Source organism: Budorcas taxicolor, chromosome 3 (assembly GCF_023091745.1).
Source record: "Budorcas taxicolor isolate Tak-1 chromosome 3, Takin1.1, whole genome shotgun sequence".
Taxonomy (NCBI): domain Eukaryota; kingdom Metazoa; phylum Chordata; class Mammalia; order Artiodactyla; family Bovidae; genus Budorcas; species Budorcas taxicolor.
Window position 1 is genome coordinate 45,783,107 of NC_068912.1, and position 16,104 is coordinate 45,799,210.

A 16,104-nucleotide genomic window follows, 5' to 3' on the forward strand; every position below is an offset into this window, starting at 1 on the left:
CAAGAAAGAGGATATAGATGATCTGGTGGTAAGTAGAGTATGATTGTAGGAAGATGAAAGAAACCTGACTTCGGAAAATTACTCCAGGAAAAAGAAAGTAGTTTGACACATTTTAACTAGAAAGTCATTGATAAATACTATGATTTTACTTCCCAGAAATAAGTAGAACATTGAGAAGAATACATGGTAAAGTGAAACTACAGTTTCTGAAACAAACTGCTTAGTGTGTAAATCTACTTCAGGATCTACTGAGTTCATTCAGTCACTCAGGATTTCTCTCGTATGTTTCAGTCCTGGCCTAGAAACTGAATATTCAGTAAGCGACCAAGCCAGATATGGACCCTCACTTCCTGGTGCTTACATTCATAAATAGATGCCACATATATTAAATCACACTCAAATAAATAGGCAAATAAAATCTGACAGGGCTATGGGGCTTCCTTTGTAGCTCAGTCGGTAAAGAATCTGCTGCAGTGCAGGAGACCTGGGTTCGATCCCTGGGTCGGGAAGATCCCCTGGAGAAGGAAATGGCAACCTACTCCAGTATCCTTGCCTGGAAAATCTCATGGACAGAAGAGTCTGGTGGGCTGCAGTCCATGGGGTCATAAAGAGTCAGCCACGACTGGGCAACTAACACTTACTTACTTACTTATGGAGAAAAAAATAGGGTGCCGTGAAAGGATAGCAGAGACAGGGTGGGTCTAATTTTGTTGGCGGTGGGAATGGGTCAGGGAAGGTTTCTTTGAGATCTAAAGTACCAGTGGAATGGAGGATATGTACAAAGGGAGAAAACTGGTAGAAGAACCTAAGTTTACTTTGTAACTGGAACACAGTGACTCTTGGCAAGAGAAGCCCTAGGGTGAAGCTGCAGAAGAGGGGAAGGGCTGGTTATTCAGAGGTCACTATTAAGTTTGTATTTTCTTCTGAATGTAGTGGGAGTCACTGAAAGATTTATTCTGTGTGTGTGTTTTATGAGCCAATTAATACTTTTTAAAGCTTAATCTGCAGTGAAAAGGAGTAAGAATAGAAGTTGGTGGCTCTTGGTGGGTTCAGTGAACACGGAGAAATGAAGAAATGTTCCAAGATGTATTTAAGAGGTTGAATTCTGAGAGCTTGGGGATGTTCATTAAATATGGGAGAAAAGGGGAGTCAAGAAAGATTTCAAGGTTTCTGTGTAACTTTCTACCTTGTCTTAATACACTAAGAAAAATGTACCCATCTCCTAGTAAATTCCAGGTTCTGGAAGGTAATCTGATGGTTTGTTTAAAGAAATCTTCCCACTCACTCATGATAGTGAGCACTCAGACCCCATTAATTCTGCCCTAATCCTTCTTTTACCTTCCAGGCAGGCATCTCAGTCTCCTATTAGTTTGCTCATTTCCTTACTCTGAGTAACTTCCCATGATAAAGTGATGTTTCTTCTTGAAGACTATAGCCAGAGCACCTAACATAGTGTTTGGTAATGAAAATGTTCAATAAATATTGATTGAATGAAATGATGAACTAATGAAAGAATAATGATGAAGAGGAAATACTAGAACCCAAGGTGCTCACTGTCTAGCTAAGAGAACTAAGAAGTGTGATAAAATCCTTAGCAGAAGTAAGCAAGACGTGTTTCAGGAGAAGAGAAGAAGACTGAGGGAGACATCGGGAGTACAGATATACTCAGAGGTGAGGAGAATATTTTCTGGATTGAAACCATCTCCAAATGAAATAGCTCCCTCCCCAGCAAGCTCTAAAACAAAACTTAAAGAACAACTCTTGACAAGAGCTTCACGTTTTAGATTTTTTTTTTTTTTTAAGGCCATTAGAATGGATTGTCCTGCAAATACACAACCTTGATTCTGTACCACCTACAGGACTAACTGCTTGCAGCTTCTGATTGTAGAAATTTTTGCTCACCTCTATTCCTGGCCCCTCTTCTCCTCGACCCGCCTCGCCTCCGCCCCTAGGGACCGTCCATTTTCAGAAAACTCTTGCCCTTGCCAGTTCCCGCCTATTTGTTGAATGCACTGGGGAACATTTACTACCTTATCCCTGAGGAATTCTGAAGATGCAGTTGCCAAAAGACAATGTTTCTGCACCTCGCAGGGCTCCTGCGGAAGGAAAGAAAAGGAATAATTTGTTACTTAGGGCGCCGATTGTTTTTACCTTTAATCCTGCAGCTCTCTCACATCTAGCCCCCACCTACTGCCTCGAACAGTTATAGAGCAAAGGCCAGTCCCGAACGCCTGTGCGCTCTCTCCCTCCCTTCCGGCTGCGAGTAGCAGGAAAACGAGCTGCTAGGTGCAGGGGCGGGGGCGGGAGCCGGGGCCGGGCTCCAGTCCGCAGCTCTGCCCGCTGTGCGGGGCTAGACGAGCCGCAGGGCCCCGCGCGCAGCCCCGCCCCGGGGGCGTCACCGGCCGGCGCCCGCCCCGCCTCCGCGCCTCCGGCCCTCCGCTTTCTATTTCTAGGGGCGTTCGGGCAAGCTGTCACTTTCGTCTCTGGCTGAAGCCTGAGGACGCGGAAGGTTCGTGGCAAGGAAGCTCCAGGCTCTGGGCATCGCCATGGCCCCTGTGCTAAGCAAGGACGTGGCGGATATCGAGGTACCGACTGCGCGCGGGCTGGCGAGGGGAGGGCGGGGAGCGCAGCTGGTGGGTGCCCGAAAGGCCGCTGCGGCCACCGCCGGGCCGGGAAAAGAGTGGGAGACTCGGGAAACTTTGCCTCCGCGGGAGGTCTGCGGACGAGGAGGAGCAGCAGCGGAGGAGCCAGCGCCCCGCGTGGGCTGGCGGGGAGACGAGTGGGAGTCCTCGGCTGCAGGGGTGTCCTTCGCGTTGGGACCTGGCTGTTTACTTCGGAGTCGGGGTCCGAAGTTTCTGGGTGGCCGTGACTGAAGCACTGGAAGAGTTCGAGGGAGATGGACTTTCTCATAAGGGCGTTCATTTCGCGGTCTATCCCGCACCTCCTCTTTTGCCCTGTAAGCGTTTCGGGATACCTGTCTGCTACCCCCACCTCCAGTCGCTGAATTCTGCCCATTCGCAAAGGTGGAGGATAGAAATAATGGAAATCTATATGTAAGCTACAGCAGCCACTGCTAGCCTTAGTATTGCTTATGAACGTAACATAGGGGAGAACGAGGTAGGATATTGAGAACATGAAAAATACAGTGCCTTCAGAAATACAAAATAAACTGTATATTCCTCTTCTCAACAGTTTTTTTTTTTTTTTAATTTTCTCTTGCACTCTGTTTCTGTAAAAATGTCATCTTTCTTCCTGTGAATAAAGCCCACCCTGAAGTAACATGACCGTTTCCTTCTATTTCTCCCTAGGACCTTTTTGTATGCGACGAGAGAAATATAATTACAAGCCGTGATTTTAGACATACTAATCCAGTGTTCATAGTTCTGAGCTAAAATAAACTGCTTTTTAGTTTTTTGTTGTGTTTTGCTTGGGGTTTTTTGTGCATGCCTGTGTTTTCTTAACAAATGACATTTTCCTTTCTTCCGTCCTTTCAGTCTGTGGCTTAAGTAAAACTTTAAAAACCACCTGTTTGCAAAAGAGCTGCTTTGACCACTGCGTTGCCTCTAACATTGATTGTAGGAACTTTGTGTTCTGTTTGGGGGATGGTAGCAGTGTTTTCTCCAGACTCCATACTTGGTTTGAAAAATCCATCGTAGTAATTAGAGCCAAATTATGACTGAGCTGCTGTGTACATGTCTGCTTAATTTTACTTGTGGTTTCTCTTGTGGATAGTTTACTTTTTCATATTGATCAGTGTGATATATTTAACCCAATATTTATTCATGCACAAAGTAAAAGATGATTGATTTACGTTGTCCTTTTTGGTCCTTGTTATTTTGACTTAACCACCTCCCGCCCCTTGCCCCCCCTCCCACCCTTAAGCTAACTCAAATAGTAACCTTCTGACAACATTCAGGTAGTACTGATGTACTGATTTCAGAGTTAAGAATGTCAGAGGGCTGGCGGCTTTTGGAGTTTGAATTTCTTTATTGGTAGCTGTTTTGCATTTGTCCGTGAAATCAGTTCTCAACCACATTACACTAAGGAAAAGATGCCACTGACACATTAATGACCAGTTTAATTTCACGAATTGTTTCAACTAATACTATTTAAGAAGGTCAGACTCTTACATTTACTCACCTCAATCTAACCTTAGTCAGCCTGATATTACTTGTGATATGGAACAGTGGTATTTAAGTTTTTTCAGCTTTTATGTAGTTCACACATGCAATACACTTTAATCAGTAACATCTTTCATCACACGTAGTTATTTTCTTTTCCCTCAAAGTAATATCCAGGATTCCTGAGCTAGAGTACCATGAAAGAGCATAAAATTCATCATTATAATGCAATGTGGAAAAATACATTAAGTCTAGAGGAATACATTCAAGTGTAGATGTCTCAAGTGATCCTATTGATTCACCAAAGTTCATTTTTTTGAATGAATTATGAAGGCTCAGTTTTCTATCAAATTTGAATGCATACATTGGATTTGATTTTTTTGAATGAATTCATTAAAACCATTGTCTAGAAATTTATCTGCTTGTGACCATTACCTTAGTCTCAAATATGTGAAGCACACCATCTTTAAAAAAAATTATCAGTGTAAAACAGAGTACATGTTCAATTGATAAATGTGAAAAGAACAGAAGGTGATAGTGACAACCCACTATAACAGTGATTTAATTTTCCCCTTAAGCTACCTATAGAACCTCAAGTTTCAGTGAAGCAGCCAAGAAATATTTTATTTCTGGGGCAAAAAGTTATTGAGGTTTACAGAGTTATTTTGTGTGCTCACTCCATATTTCTAACCTCAATCCAATATTGCATCTGGGTTTGAAGGGCTGAGAGCATAAAAACCAGTCAGAAGGTCACCAGACTCCAGAACTAAAATATCCCTGGGTAGGAAGATAGGGATAGCAAGGACGCAGTGGTAGATAACAGGTACTCGGCAATAGAACCTAGCTCACAGGCTCAAAAATTATTGTCATTATAGAAGATGTATGAGAAATCAGACATTTTTCCAGATATGTTAATGTGGTTCAGGACCACATTGCTTTGGAATCCGGGGCAAATTGCCTATGGTTGGGGTCTATTTCTATGCCTTTTTAGACAGGTGACTTTGTTCAAATACCTAACTTCTCTGTGCCACATTTGCATGATTTGCTAAGTAAGGAGAATAATCAGACAAGATAACATGTCACACCACATCTTCTCAAGAGAAGAACAAAATATGATAAAATTAAAAATTTTGAACAACTAAGGAAAATCACTGCCTATGAAATAACTGTTATTTTAAAGTTCATTAATGGTAGCTATAGACTTTTAAACGATATTTTACTTTGTGGGCTTGCTTTTAGGATTCAACTGAATTTTATCAAGAATGACTTTTGAATACAAATTCTTTGGGGAAGGTTTCAAAAAAGGTGACTATCAGACATTGATCACTTTCTCTGACCTCAGCAATACCTTCCCAATAATTCACTTAGTTTGAATCAACAACTGGTCTAATGTCAGTATCTGTACTTTTAAAAGCAACTAAGAAGGATTTTGGAAGAGTTCACTTTTGTTCAGTGTCTTGTTCCTCTCCACTGACATGGATAATTGAGAATTTACTATAAAAGTATAGCTGAAGAAAAATGTGTGCAGGTACAGTGAGCTTTTAATTAACTCTTTGGATATTAATAATTCTGGTAAGTATTTATAACTGAACTGAATTTCTATATACCACTCTACTGTTTCCACAACCCCAAGTCAAGATTTATTCTTAGAATTATCAGTTAATGACTCTTTGGTAGTTATAAACTCATTTCAAATTTACTGTGAATTAAAAAAAAAAGATTTCAGTCCAGTATCCACAAAATCATAATACTTTTAGAGTTAAATAGAAATGGTTTTTGAATAACTGATCCTATAACTTTTATTCATTTGAGAAGACAGTTGAGAATTTTGTGTTTGTTAATTAAGAAAATTAGATAAGAAAGTGATGGCTTTGGGAAATGGGAATATAATGGTAACAACTTGGAGAAATTAAAATTTTAGGAGAATTTTGAAAAAAGGCTAGTTAGTTGATAGAGGTGGTAAAAGATATTGCAAGAATGCCCTTTATTATATCTGCTTTTGTCCCTGGGGAGGGAGGAGGTAGATCCCAAGAAGAAAATATGGACTCAGCTTTGCAGAAGGTATGCATTATTTATTCATATAAACCTAATTTTTTTTTTTAAGTCCAGTTTTGTTTCCTTGTTTCTATTGATTGGGTGCCACAAATCTCTGGGAATGCTATCTTGATTTGCTAAGGCTTTTAAAGCATTAAAAGTAAAATTTCATTTTTAATTTGTTTTGTGAGTTTGCATTGTTAAAAATATACTTGTTCTCCCTACTTTAAGCTGTCCTGTGGACAGTACTTAATTTTAAAGTATTTCTCCTTTCTAAGGAATTTAGCAGGGCAGTAGGAAAATGCCTGATTACGTGATTTGGAAAGTTACTCCAAATTTGGAGTTATTTCAGTGGAAGCTCCTTGTAGCTTTAAGGTACTATACACATTTCGATAGTTAAGAATGGTCATATATATATATTTCATTATAGTTTTTCTTCTAAATTCTGCCTCCTACACATGAATTCAGATGACTCGCTTTCAGTGATTTAATTAAAAACTGAGATTAATGACTAATGATGAATCTATCACTAGGGAGATTTTTAGATTGGATCTGCTTAATCTTAATCATAGCAGATAGTGTTGACTGATTGCTTAATTGTAAAAATGTGCTAAAATTCAATAGCCTCCTTTCTTACATTGTAGAAGGAATATCCAGTTTTGGAACGCTCCACCTTTGCAGTGAGGAATTAATAAGAATACTATGAAGACCTCTAATCAAAATGCTGAGATAATTGGATGATCATTAAGCAATCATATCTTTCCTTAACTATTTGAATACAATATTTTACCATACTCTGTATATGAACTGGCAACACAAGAGCTGAAAAATAGACCTTCCTATAGGATAAACAGGTGTGGTCACTTGTGGGAGAATTCAAATAAATAGCATAATATTAAGTCACAATATTAGAAATACTAAAAAAGTATTAAATACTAATACAATGAGACTGAAAAATATTTCATGTCATGAAATAATGTGACAAAGAAGCCATAAGACATTTGAGATAGTCTAGGCCTCAGTGTGGCTAAACAGATTGAAAATTAGAACTGGCCAATTTGCCTTTCTGCTTCTTAGCTAAATGGACACAATGATAAATAGTCCTTAAAACTGTAAAGAAAATTCTGTGTCATTTATATCCTACCTTAATTAAAAAATACTTAATAAGGCATTCTAAGATTGTGAATTTATCTATAATCAAGATTTTGATTTTCAAATGTGACATGCTTGCCTTCTGGACTTCATTTCCTCTTAATCCTCCATATTAAGACAGAAGGTGTTTTTTGGCCTCAAACATCAATAATGTGGGTGTTCACAGATATCCTGGAGCCAGTTATACTACTGATAACTCTTAATAGGATTATGTCTTTCCTGTGGTTTATAATTATTACTGCGTCCATTGCTTTTAATTAAAATGTTATACTAGTAGATATGAAACATCTATATTTAATTCAGCATATAACTTTTCTTTCAGACTCTTCACCACAGTTACCTATATATTGATGTTAGGAACTCATTATATTTGTATAAAATTTTTGATTTTGTACTTCACAAAATTAAGCTTCATTTCACGGTTAGTTTAAAAAACAAACACACTGTGTTAAAACAGGTCTGTGTTCACATCCTGCCACCAATATTATATATATTTTTATTTGTATGATTGTGGTCAAGTTGTTTCCTAAACTGTCATTTCTTTCTTGGTCAGTTGGATTTAATCTTAATTTATTTCATGTGCTAGATATAAGGATTAATTGGAGTCATGTACATACAATGACTCAGCATCTGTCACTTGAAATATATATCTCTTGAATAGTAGTAGTTATTTTATATATTATGATTGAATGTATGTTATACATATGTGTTATATAAATGTCATTTGGTTAGAATATTGTCCAACTCCGAGAATTAACTAGTGGTATCAAAGGCTGTTAAAATATGTGAGGAAAGAGAGAGTTAATGAAGTTAGAAGAATTATGAGAGAGGCTTATTATAGATTAAAATATGTTGAAGACATGACTTATGAGTAAATTCCTGAATTATTTTTGTCAGTATTAACAATGAGATGGGGGAGTTTTTCAAATTCAGGTCAAATTAAAAGGACTGTCTTCATTTTGCTTTTTATTTCTATTTAAAAATGTTTTTAGTACCCACTGAATAGCAAGCCCTAAAGTGTAAGCTGTAAAAGATTTAGAGGAAGTATGTGGTGAAGGCTTTTTCTATGTAGGATTGTCCACATCTAATACACTGTGGCAGAGAGTCAAATGTAGGAGTCCTTCTGCTCTTAACCCTTGCTGTTTCACTGCCTTTGTACATGTGGATTGAATTGTTGGTGTTTTTCTGAATGTTTTTATGACTAGTTCAGGTCAGACCATTGGTGAAATTTACTTCTTGGCATTCTCAATGATATTCAGAAGGAATTATTGTTATTTTTCTGTGAAAAGAGATCCTTATGTATCATTATTTTAAGAAAAAGTGTCCAGCTCCATATCTCTTGTGTTTAACTGGACTAAACTTACAGTTTCTTTAAGCCATAATATTAGCTTCAAAGAAAGTTTTTTCTGGGCTTCTAAGCATCCTTACACACACTGTATAGTATTTTATATTATATTATATATTTATATATTATATGTTTAATATATATTATATACTGTATATTACTGTATTATATACTATGCAATATATATAATATTATACATTTTGTAACTGTTTTATGTCCAAGGGAGGAGGGAATTGGAGATCAACCTATTTTGCACCAGGAAAAGGTAAAGTGTGCCTTTTCTAAAGGATGACTCAGATAATAAACTTTTTGCGTTACATTATAATAATTTAATTTCTTTGAGGATTTCAGCTTGGTTGTGTAATAGCATTCTCACTATCCTCTACCTCTATCATAATAATTAAAGAGACAATCTGTGTTCCTACCTCCCAGGTGCTTGGAAATTGATATTATGAGTGCTTATGAATGTCCCCTTGAGGCAATCCTGACTAGGCCACTTTGAAGAAAAATCTCTTCATCAATAATGAAGCCCCGAGGGCCACTTCTCAGGGGACCAACACAAAATTACATGTCAACTCCAGGCCTGATTTATACAGATGGTGCTCAAGGATGGAGCCTGACTGCACTTCTCGCTCCCCCAATATTTTATTACCTCCCACTCTCTGCTGATCCTCCCCATGCCCCTTCCCACTTTCACTTCTCTCCCCAAGCCTCAGCCTCCAGTTTTCACCTTGTCTTTACCTACTCAAGATTGACTCCCCTAAGTAGATCCACTTCTTTAGTCCTTGTGAAATCCTTTGAATGATACTAAAAATTGACCATAGTAGCGTGTTAAAGCTTTAAAAATCTGAGTATATTTAATTAAAGGCCAAGTGAAGATCTTCAGCAAAACAATAGAAGATAATGTGTATTTACTATATGTTAATGAAAATAAGCATCCTGGGATAGGAGCCAAGGTTGGGCATATTTTTGCTCCACAAGTCAGATCCTTTGCGTCTGACCTTGTGGAAGTCACTCAACCTCTGAGAATAGCCTGCTGATTCCTCAACAAGTTTGTTATTGATCAGTCTTTCAATGATGGTTTGTAATAAAATATGGGATTGGTGAAATTGTTTGGAAACATGACCTGCTGGGTGATCATATTAAGGAAATACAAGGTGGTGGTGTCAGAGCTAGTGTATTTTACATGCTATGTAGGATTAAGTGCACCATTTATACCAGCTGTGTGGATTTGATATACATCTGATTTTTACTTTTTTCATGCTTGCCTGCTTCCTTTTCTTTTTTAATCAAATAAGTCTAAATCTCCCCTGAGCATGCAGAATAAGTCTGATTTTTCTATATATGGCTGGAGTTCTGTGAAGGTGATCTGGAATTCATAGATTCATATTTTGCGTGTCTGTAGGACGGTGCTGTCTTTAGGAATTAAGAACAGAGATTCCAAAAAGGAATCAGTTTCTCCAGTGTGCTTTTTGATTGATAACTGTCAGTGGAAATTAGAGTACAAATAGCTGGGTCCCCAGGCCCACAGAAATACAAGTTACTTTTCTTGGACTCTGCACCACAGTGTCTTCAAAATTTTGGGGATCTTCTGCTAAATATTCTTCCATGACAGATTTTGGGGAATGCTGGTGTAAAAGCTGCTCAGTAATTCAAAGAGGAAGTTATTCAGTTCCCCTTCACAGATCCCTGCGAATAAATCATGACAACTTTCACAGCAAAATATTCTTTTTGAGGGGTTAATTTTCATTAAAACATTTTTTCATTTCGCTAACTTAATTTAAAAATTATTTTTAGTGATCATTATAGATCAAAGGGTAAAGATACAAAAAAGGGTGACAAGAAGACCCCAAACATACAGTCACACCACATAAAACAGTCATATGCTAATAGTAATTTAGTAGTAGCCTATACATGAGGTTTTTTCCCCCTAAATAGTTTAATCGTATACAATATTTATATATTTATTGAGGTATAGTTAATTTACAATATTAGTTTCAGATGTACAATATTATTCAAAATTTTTATATATTATACTCCATTTCAAGTTATAAAATATTAACTATATTCCCTGTGCTATACAATAAAACCTTATAGCTTATTCATTTATACATAGTATTTTGTATATCTTAATCCGCTACCCATATCTTGCCCTTTTTTCCTTTCTTCTCCCTACTGGTAACCACTGGTTTGTTCTCTGTATCTGTGATTATGTTTCTTTTAGATATTTTCATTCATTTGTTTAATTTATTTTTTGATTCCACATATAAGTGTTAACATGTAGTGTTTATCTTTCTCCATCTGACTTATTTCACTAAGCATAATACCCTCCAGGTCCATCCATTTTGTTGCAAATGACAAAATTTCATTCTCTGTTTTGACTGAGTAGTATTCCAGTGTGTGTACACACACACACACACACACACACACACACACACACACACACGGCCCCATCCACCAGCAAGCAGGCTGCCTTAAGATCCCTTGAACACACATCCTCTGCTGCATATGGCCTGTCCACCAGTGGGCCTGGGACTTGATCCCATGCATCAGGGAGCAGGCACTAGAATTCATATCCCTAGGGCCCTTCAACCAGAGACTCCAGAACCCAGGTCTCCCCTCAAGTGGGCAGGCAGTAATCCCAGAACCCAGTGAGTTCCAGCCCCATCTGCTAGTGAGTGGACACCAGTGCCAGTTCAGTTACAGCTTGGTGGCCTGCCATGGCAGGGTTCACCTTACTTGGCAGCAGGCTGACACCACTCTGAGAAACCTTGGCCAGCTGCCCCAGGTTCTGACTCAGCAGTGAGTTAACACAAGCCTTTAGATGCCCTGGGGCCATATAGCCAGAGACCCCCCGGGAACTGGCTCTGCCCAACAGTGAGCTGGCACTAAGTCTGGGATCCCATGGACCCTGGCCCCGGTGTCCCATGGAGCCCACCAGTGTCCAGCACCAGCCTCAGACTCAACCAACCCTGGCCTGACCCACCAGCAGGCCAGTATCAGTTCTGAGATATCATGGACTCCTCAGCCAGTTGCCCTGACTTCCAGCTTCACTTATCAGCACCAAGTTTGGGACATCCAGAAACTCATAGCCTGCCGTGGTAGGAACAGGTGTTATCTACCAGCAGACAGACACTAGATCCAGGAATCTTAACCCTTCACCCACCCACTCCAGAACCAGCTCTGCCTACCAGTTAGCCAGCACAAGTCCTGGGACCTCCTGGGGTTCTCCAGCCAGCTGCCTTGTGACCTGGTGCTGCTAACCAGTAGCTGGCAGCCTCTGCACAAGGCAAGACCTGGAAACCAACTGGATGAAGGAGCAGCCACATCTGCCAAACCACCCACTGTAGTCAGCCTGCTGCAACAGACGTACCCATGCAGCCTTCATAGGTGCACCACTGAAGCATATAGCTCTAGTGATCAGAGGGGACTATACTGCTGGGATGCATAGGGCATCTCCCACAGAAGGCTGCATTTCTCAGGTCAGGAAATGCAACCAACCTGCCGGATAAGGAGAAATAAAAACAATTTAGACACAATGAGGCGACAGAGGAACATGTTCCAAAGGGTTAAGGTAAACCCCCAGAAGGAAAACTAAGTAAAGAAGAGATAGACGATCTACCAGATAAATTGCTTAAAGTAATGATTGTGAAGATGATCAAAGAACGTGGGAGAAAAATGGATGAACAAAGTGAGAAGTTAGGGGTTTATAACAAACAGAAAATATAAAGAGAAACCAACTAGAGATGAAGAATACAGTGGTTGACATGAGAAATACACTGTAAGGAATCAACAGTAAATGAAATGATAGAGAGGAATGGATCAGTGAGCTAGAAGAGTAGTGGAAATCACTGATGCTGAACAGAAAAAAAAGAAGGAAAAAAATGAGGACAATTTAAGAAACCTCTAGGAAAACATAGTAAAAACTATCTCATAAAAACATAGTAGCATCTGCATTGTAGTTGTCCCAGAAGAAGAGAGAAAAGTAAGAGAACAAGTTTGAGGGTATCACAGGTGAAAACTTTGCTAGTCTGTGAGAGTACACAGACATCCAAGTCCAGGAGTCACACAGAGGCCCAAACGGGATCAACCCCAAAAAGATAATACCAAGATATATTGTAATTGAAATGGCAAAAATTAGAGAGAAAGAATATTGAAAGCAGCAAGGGAAGAGTGATGAGTTATGTAGAATGGAACTCCCATAAGGCTATCAACTAACTTTTCTGAAGAAACTCTATAGCCATGGTGTACTTAAAGTGATGAAAGGGAAAACCTACAACCAAGAATACTCAACCCAACAAGACTTTCATTCAGATATGATGGAGAAATCAAAAGTTTTTCTAGACAAGCAAAAGGAAAAAGAGTTCAGCACCACCAAACTAGCTTTACAAGAAACATTAAAGAGGCTTTCCTAAGCAAATAAGAAAAGGCCAGAACTAGAAACATATATAAATTACAAAAGGAAAAGCTCATTGGTAAAAGCAGATACACACTAAAGGTAGTAAATCCACCTCATACAAAGCTAGTAAAAAGGTTAAGAGATGGAAGTAGTAAAATCATCTATATCTGCAATAGGAAGTTAAGGGCTACACAAAAAGATGTAAAATATGTCAAAAACAGTAGTAGTGAGGGAATGAGGAGTAAAACTGCAGGATTGTTAAAATGTGTTTGAAACTAAATGAGCAACTTAAGAATCACATACATGTATGTATGTATATACATACATATATAGTTATATATAGACCTCATACTCAATATTAAGCTCAGACCCAAAATCTATAATATATACCACAGAAAAAAGAGAAGGAATGCAATCTTACATTGGCCTTTTTATTCTGTCAGAAGCATTTCCCTACATTCTTTCTAACTTTTTAAATAGTTTTAAATAGCAGCATGATTCTCTGGGAGTGGAGATAACAAAATTTATTGAAGATAAACTTCATTATCTTTTCATTCATGCTTTTGATCTGTGGTGTTGGAGAAGATTCTTGAGAGTCCCTTGGGGTTCAAGGAGATTCAACCGATCAATCCCAAAGGAAATCAGTACTGAATATTCATAAAGGACTGATGCTGAAGCTGAAGGTCCAATATTTGGTCATCTGATGTGAAGAATTGACTCATTTGAAAAGACCCTGATGCTGGGAAAGACTGAATGTGGGAGGATAAGGGGATGACAGAGGATGGATGGCATCACCGACTCAATGGACATGAGTTTGGGTGGACTCCGGCAGTTGGTGATGGACAGGGAGGCCTGGTGTGCTGCAATTCATGGGGTCACAAACAGTCGGACATGACTGAGTGACTGAGCTGAAACTTTATTATCAGACATTTATTTTGTTTTTAGCATAGTTATGAAAAATAATGCTTCAACAAATTTTTTTTCTTAAAATACTGTAAATATTCTTGAGAGGGAGGCTTTAATGGTTTATAGCACATTTCAGTTATACCTTTCTAACTTACAATGATTCAACTGAATTAAGCAACTTTAAAACTTATATTTAAAATGGAAAAGGGGCTCATTATTGAGTGCAAAGACAGAAGGGACAAAATGGAATTGGAACCAATTACTCATTTGCTTCATCCTCATACCACCAATACAAGGCTATGAAATGACATCAGGCATCTGGAGGTCATTTCATTTGATGTGAATATGATTTGATTTGGACTCGGTCCTGACTGATGCTTATTTTTAGTTTGTGGCTTTATTGCCCAATGATGGTTCCTTATTTTTTCTGCCCTGGGATAACAAGATAAGTAAGGGGGGGGGGGGTGTCTCAAATTGTTATTTTGAATGGATAAATCTCAGATTGTCATCTCGAATGAATATAATACCAGATGTCCCAGTTTGTGACTAAGGATAGAAACTCTTATATGGAAGTCCTACTACCAAAATCACTTTACCAGTCCAGATTCTCAAAGGATTCTTTCCCCTTAAGTCTTTACATCAAAAGAATGAATAATGTGTATGTGTGTATGTGTGTGTGTGGGCATGTGTATATATACACAAGCACATGCATGTTTGCACTTTTTCCCTTTTTCTTTTTCTTATAGTACTCAAGATGAAAGGGGCAATTAGTGTAACTACTTTTGCCTCAACACAGTTGTGTCACAATGACAAATTTAATAAAGCAAAACATTTTTCTTCTCCTAGGTGTTTTAACCAAAATAACTTTTTAAAGAACATTTCTTGTCTTTTTTTAATTTTTAAATTTTTTATCTTTTGACAATGCATCCCAGCATGTGGAATCTTATTTTCCCAACCAGAAATCAAACCCACACCCCCTACATTGGAAGCATGGAGTCTTAACCACTGTACCACCAGGAAAGTTCCAAAATAACTTTTGATTCATGCTTCACTTTAAAGCTGAAATTTACTTGCAACCCGAACTCTGAAGATTGGTATTCTTAAGACTGTATGTTTTTTGAAAGAGATAAAGCATTCATAGAAAATTCTTAGATGGTTCATGAAAATTACTGCCCATCCCCTCTTCATCCCCAAGCTAGATAGTAGTAAATAAAATTTTAAAATATTTTTATATGAGTTTAAGATCACATTATCATGAAAGGATGCTAACTGCAGGTAACCTATTGTAAGGATCTGAAATACTTGAAAACTGTAGTAGAGTTTTATATGGCTACTACCAGTGTTTGAATGTGTAAAAAATGATACCCTTTTAAGGTTAATAATGATTTTTAATTTTTATTAAATTTTTAAATTAAAAAAAAATGATGAAAACATCAAATGGTTTGATTCCTGGGTCGGGAAGATCCCCTGGAGGAGGGCGTGGCAACCCACTCCAGTATTCTTGCCTGGAGAATCCCATGGACACAGGAGCCTGGTGGGCTACAGTCCATGGGGTTTCAAAGAGTTGGACGTGATTGAAGTGACTGAACACACCTAACTGAAAAATGTGGGCAGTAATAGTAACATACCATAAGATTGTTGTATGGTTGAGGGAGACACTACATATTTAATAGTTTTGAACACTTAGTAGCTGTGCAATTATCAGCTATCAAAATATCAATGGCTACCAATTATTGTTTTTATTCTAAGGGGGTTTTTATCCCTTTGAAAATATGGAATGGAGGGGAGGGAAAGAAACCTCGAAGTTAAATTTTCACTGAGTTTGGGCAGAGGGCAGTGTGGTAATCAAGGGGTTGGTACCCTGAGAGGAACATAGAGTTACAAGGAGTAGAATACAGAGGAAAGATGATGTGAAGATACATGAGAAAAGATTGCCTTATGACTACGCAGGCTGAGATGGAGTGAAGCGTCTACATGCCACGTAATGCAGAGGATTGCTTGCAAACACCAGAGACTCCACAAGACACAGTTCCAGAGGAGACAGGGCAGTTGACACTTTAATGTCAGACTTACAGGCCTCAGAACTGTGAGCCTGTGGTTTTACACCACTCAGTTTGTGGCATATTTTTTTAATGACAACCCAAGCA

General features: G+C 38.5%; 1 protein-coding gene across 1 annotated transcript in view; it reads left to right on the forward strand.

Annotated features, from left to right (window-relative positions):
* The first annotated feature begins 2,461 nt into the window (after positions 1-2,461).
* Positions 2,462-16,104, forward strand: part of DPYD (dihydropyrimidine dehydrogenase) — a 934,615-nt gene continuing 920,972 nt past the window's right edge. The window contains exon 1 of the mRNA XM_052637354.1: positions 2,462-2,585. Coding sequence (XP_052493314.1) covers positions 2,547-2,585 — 39 coding nt within the window. The 5' untranslated portion in view covers positions 2,462-2,546. The remainder of the gene's footprint in view (positions 2,586-16,104) is intronic.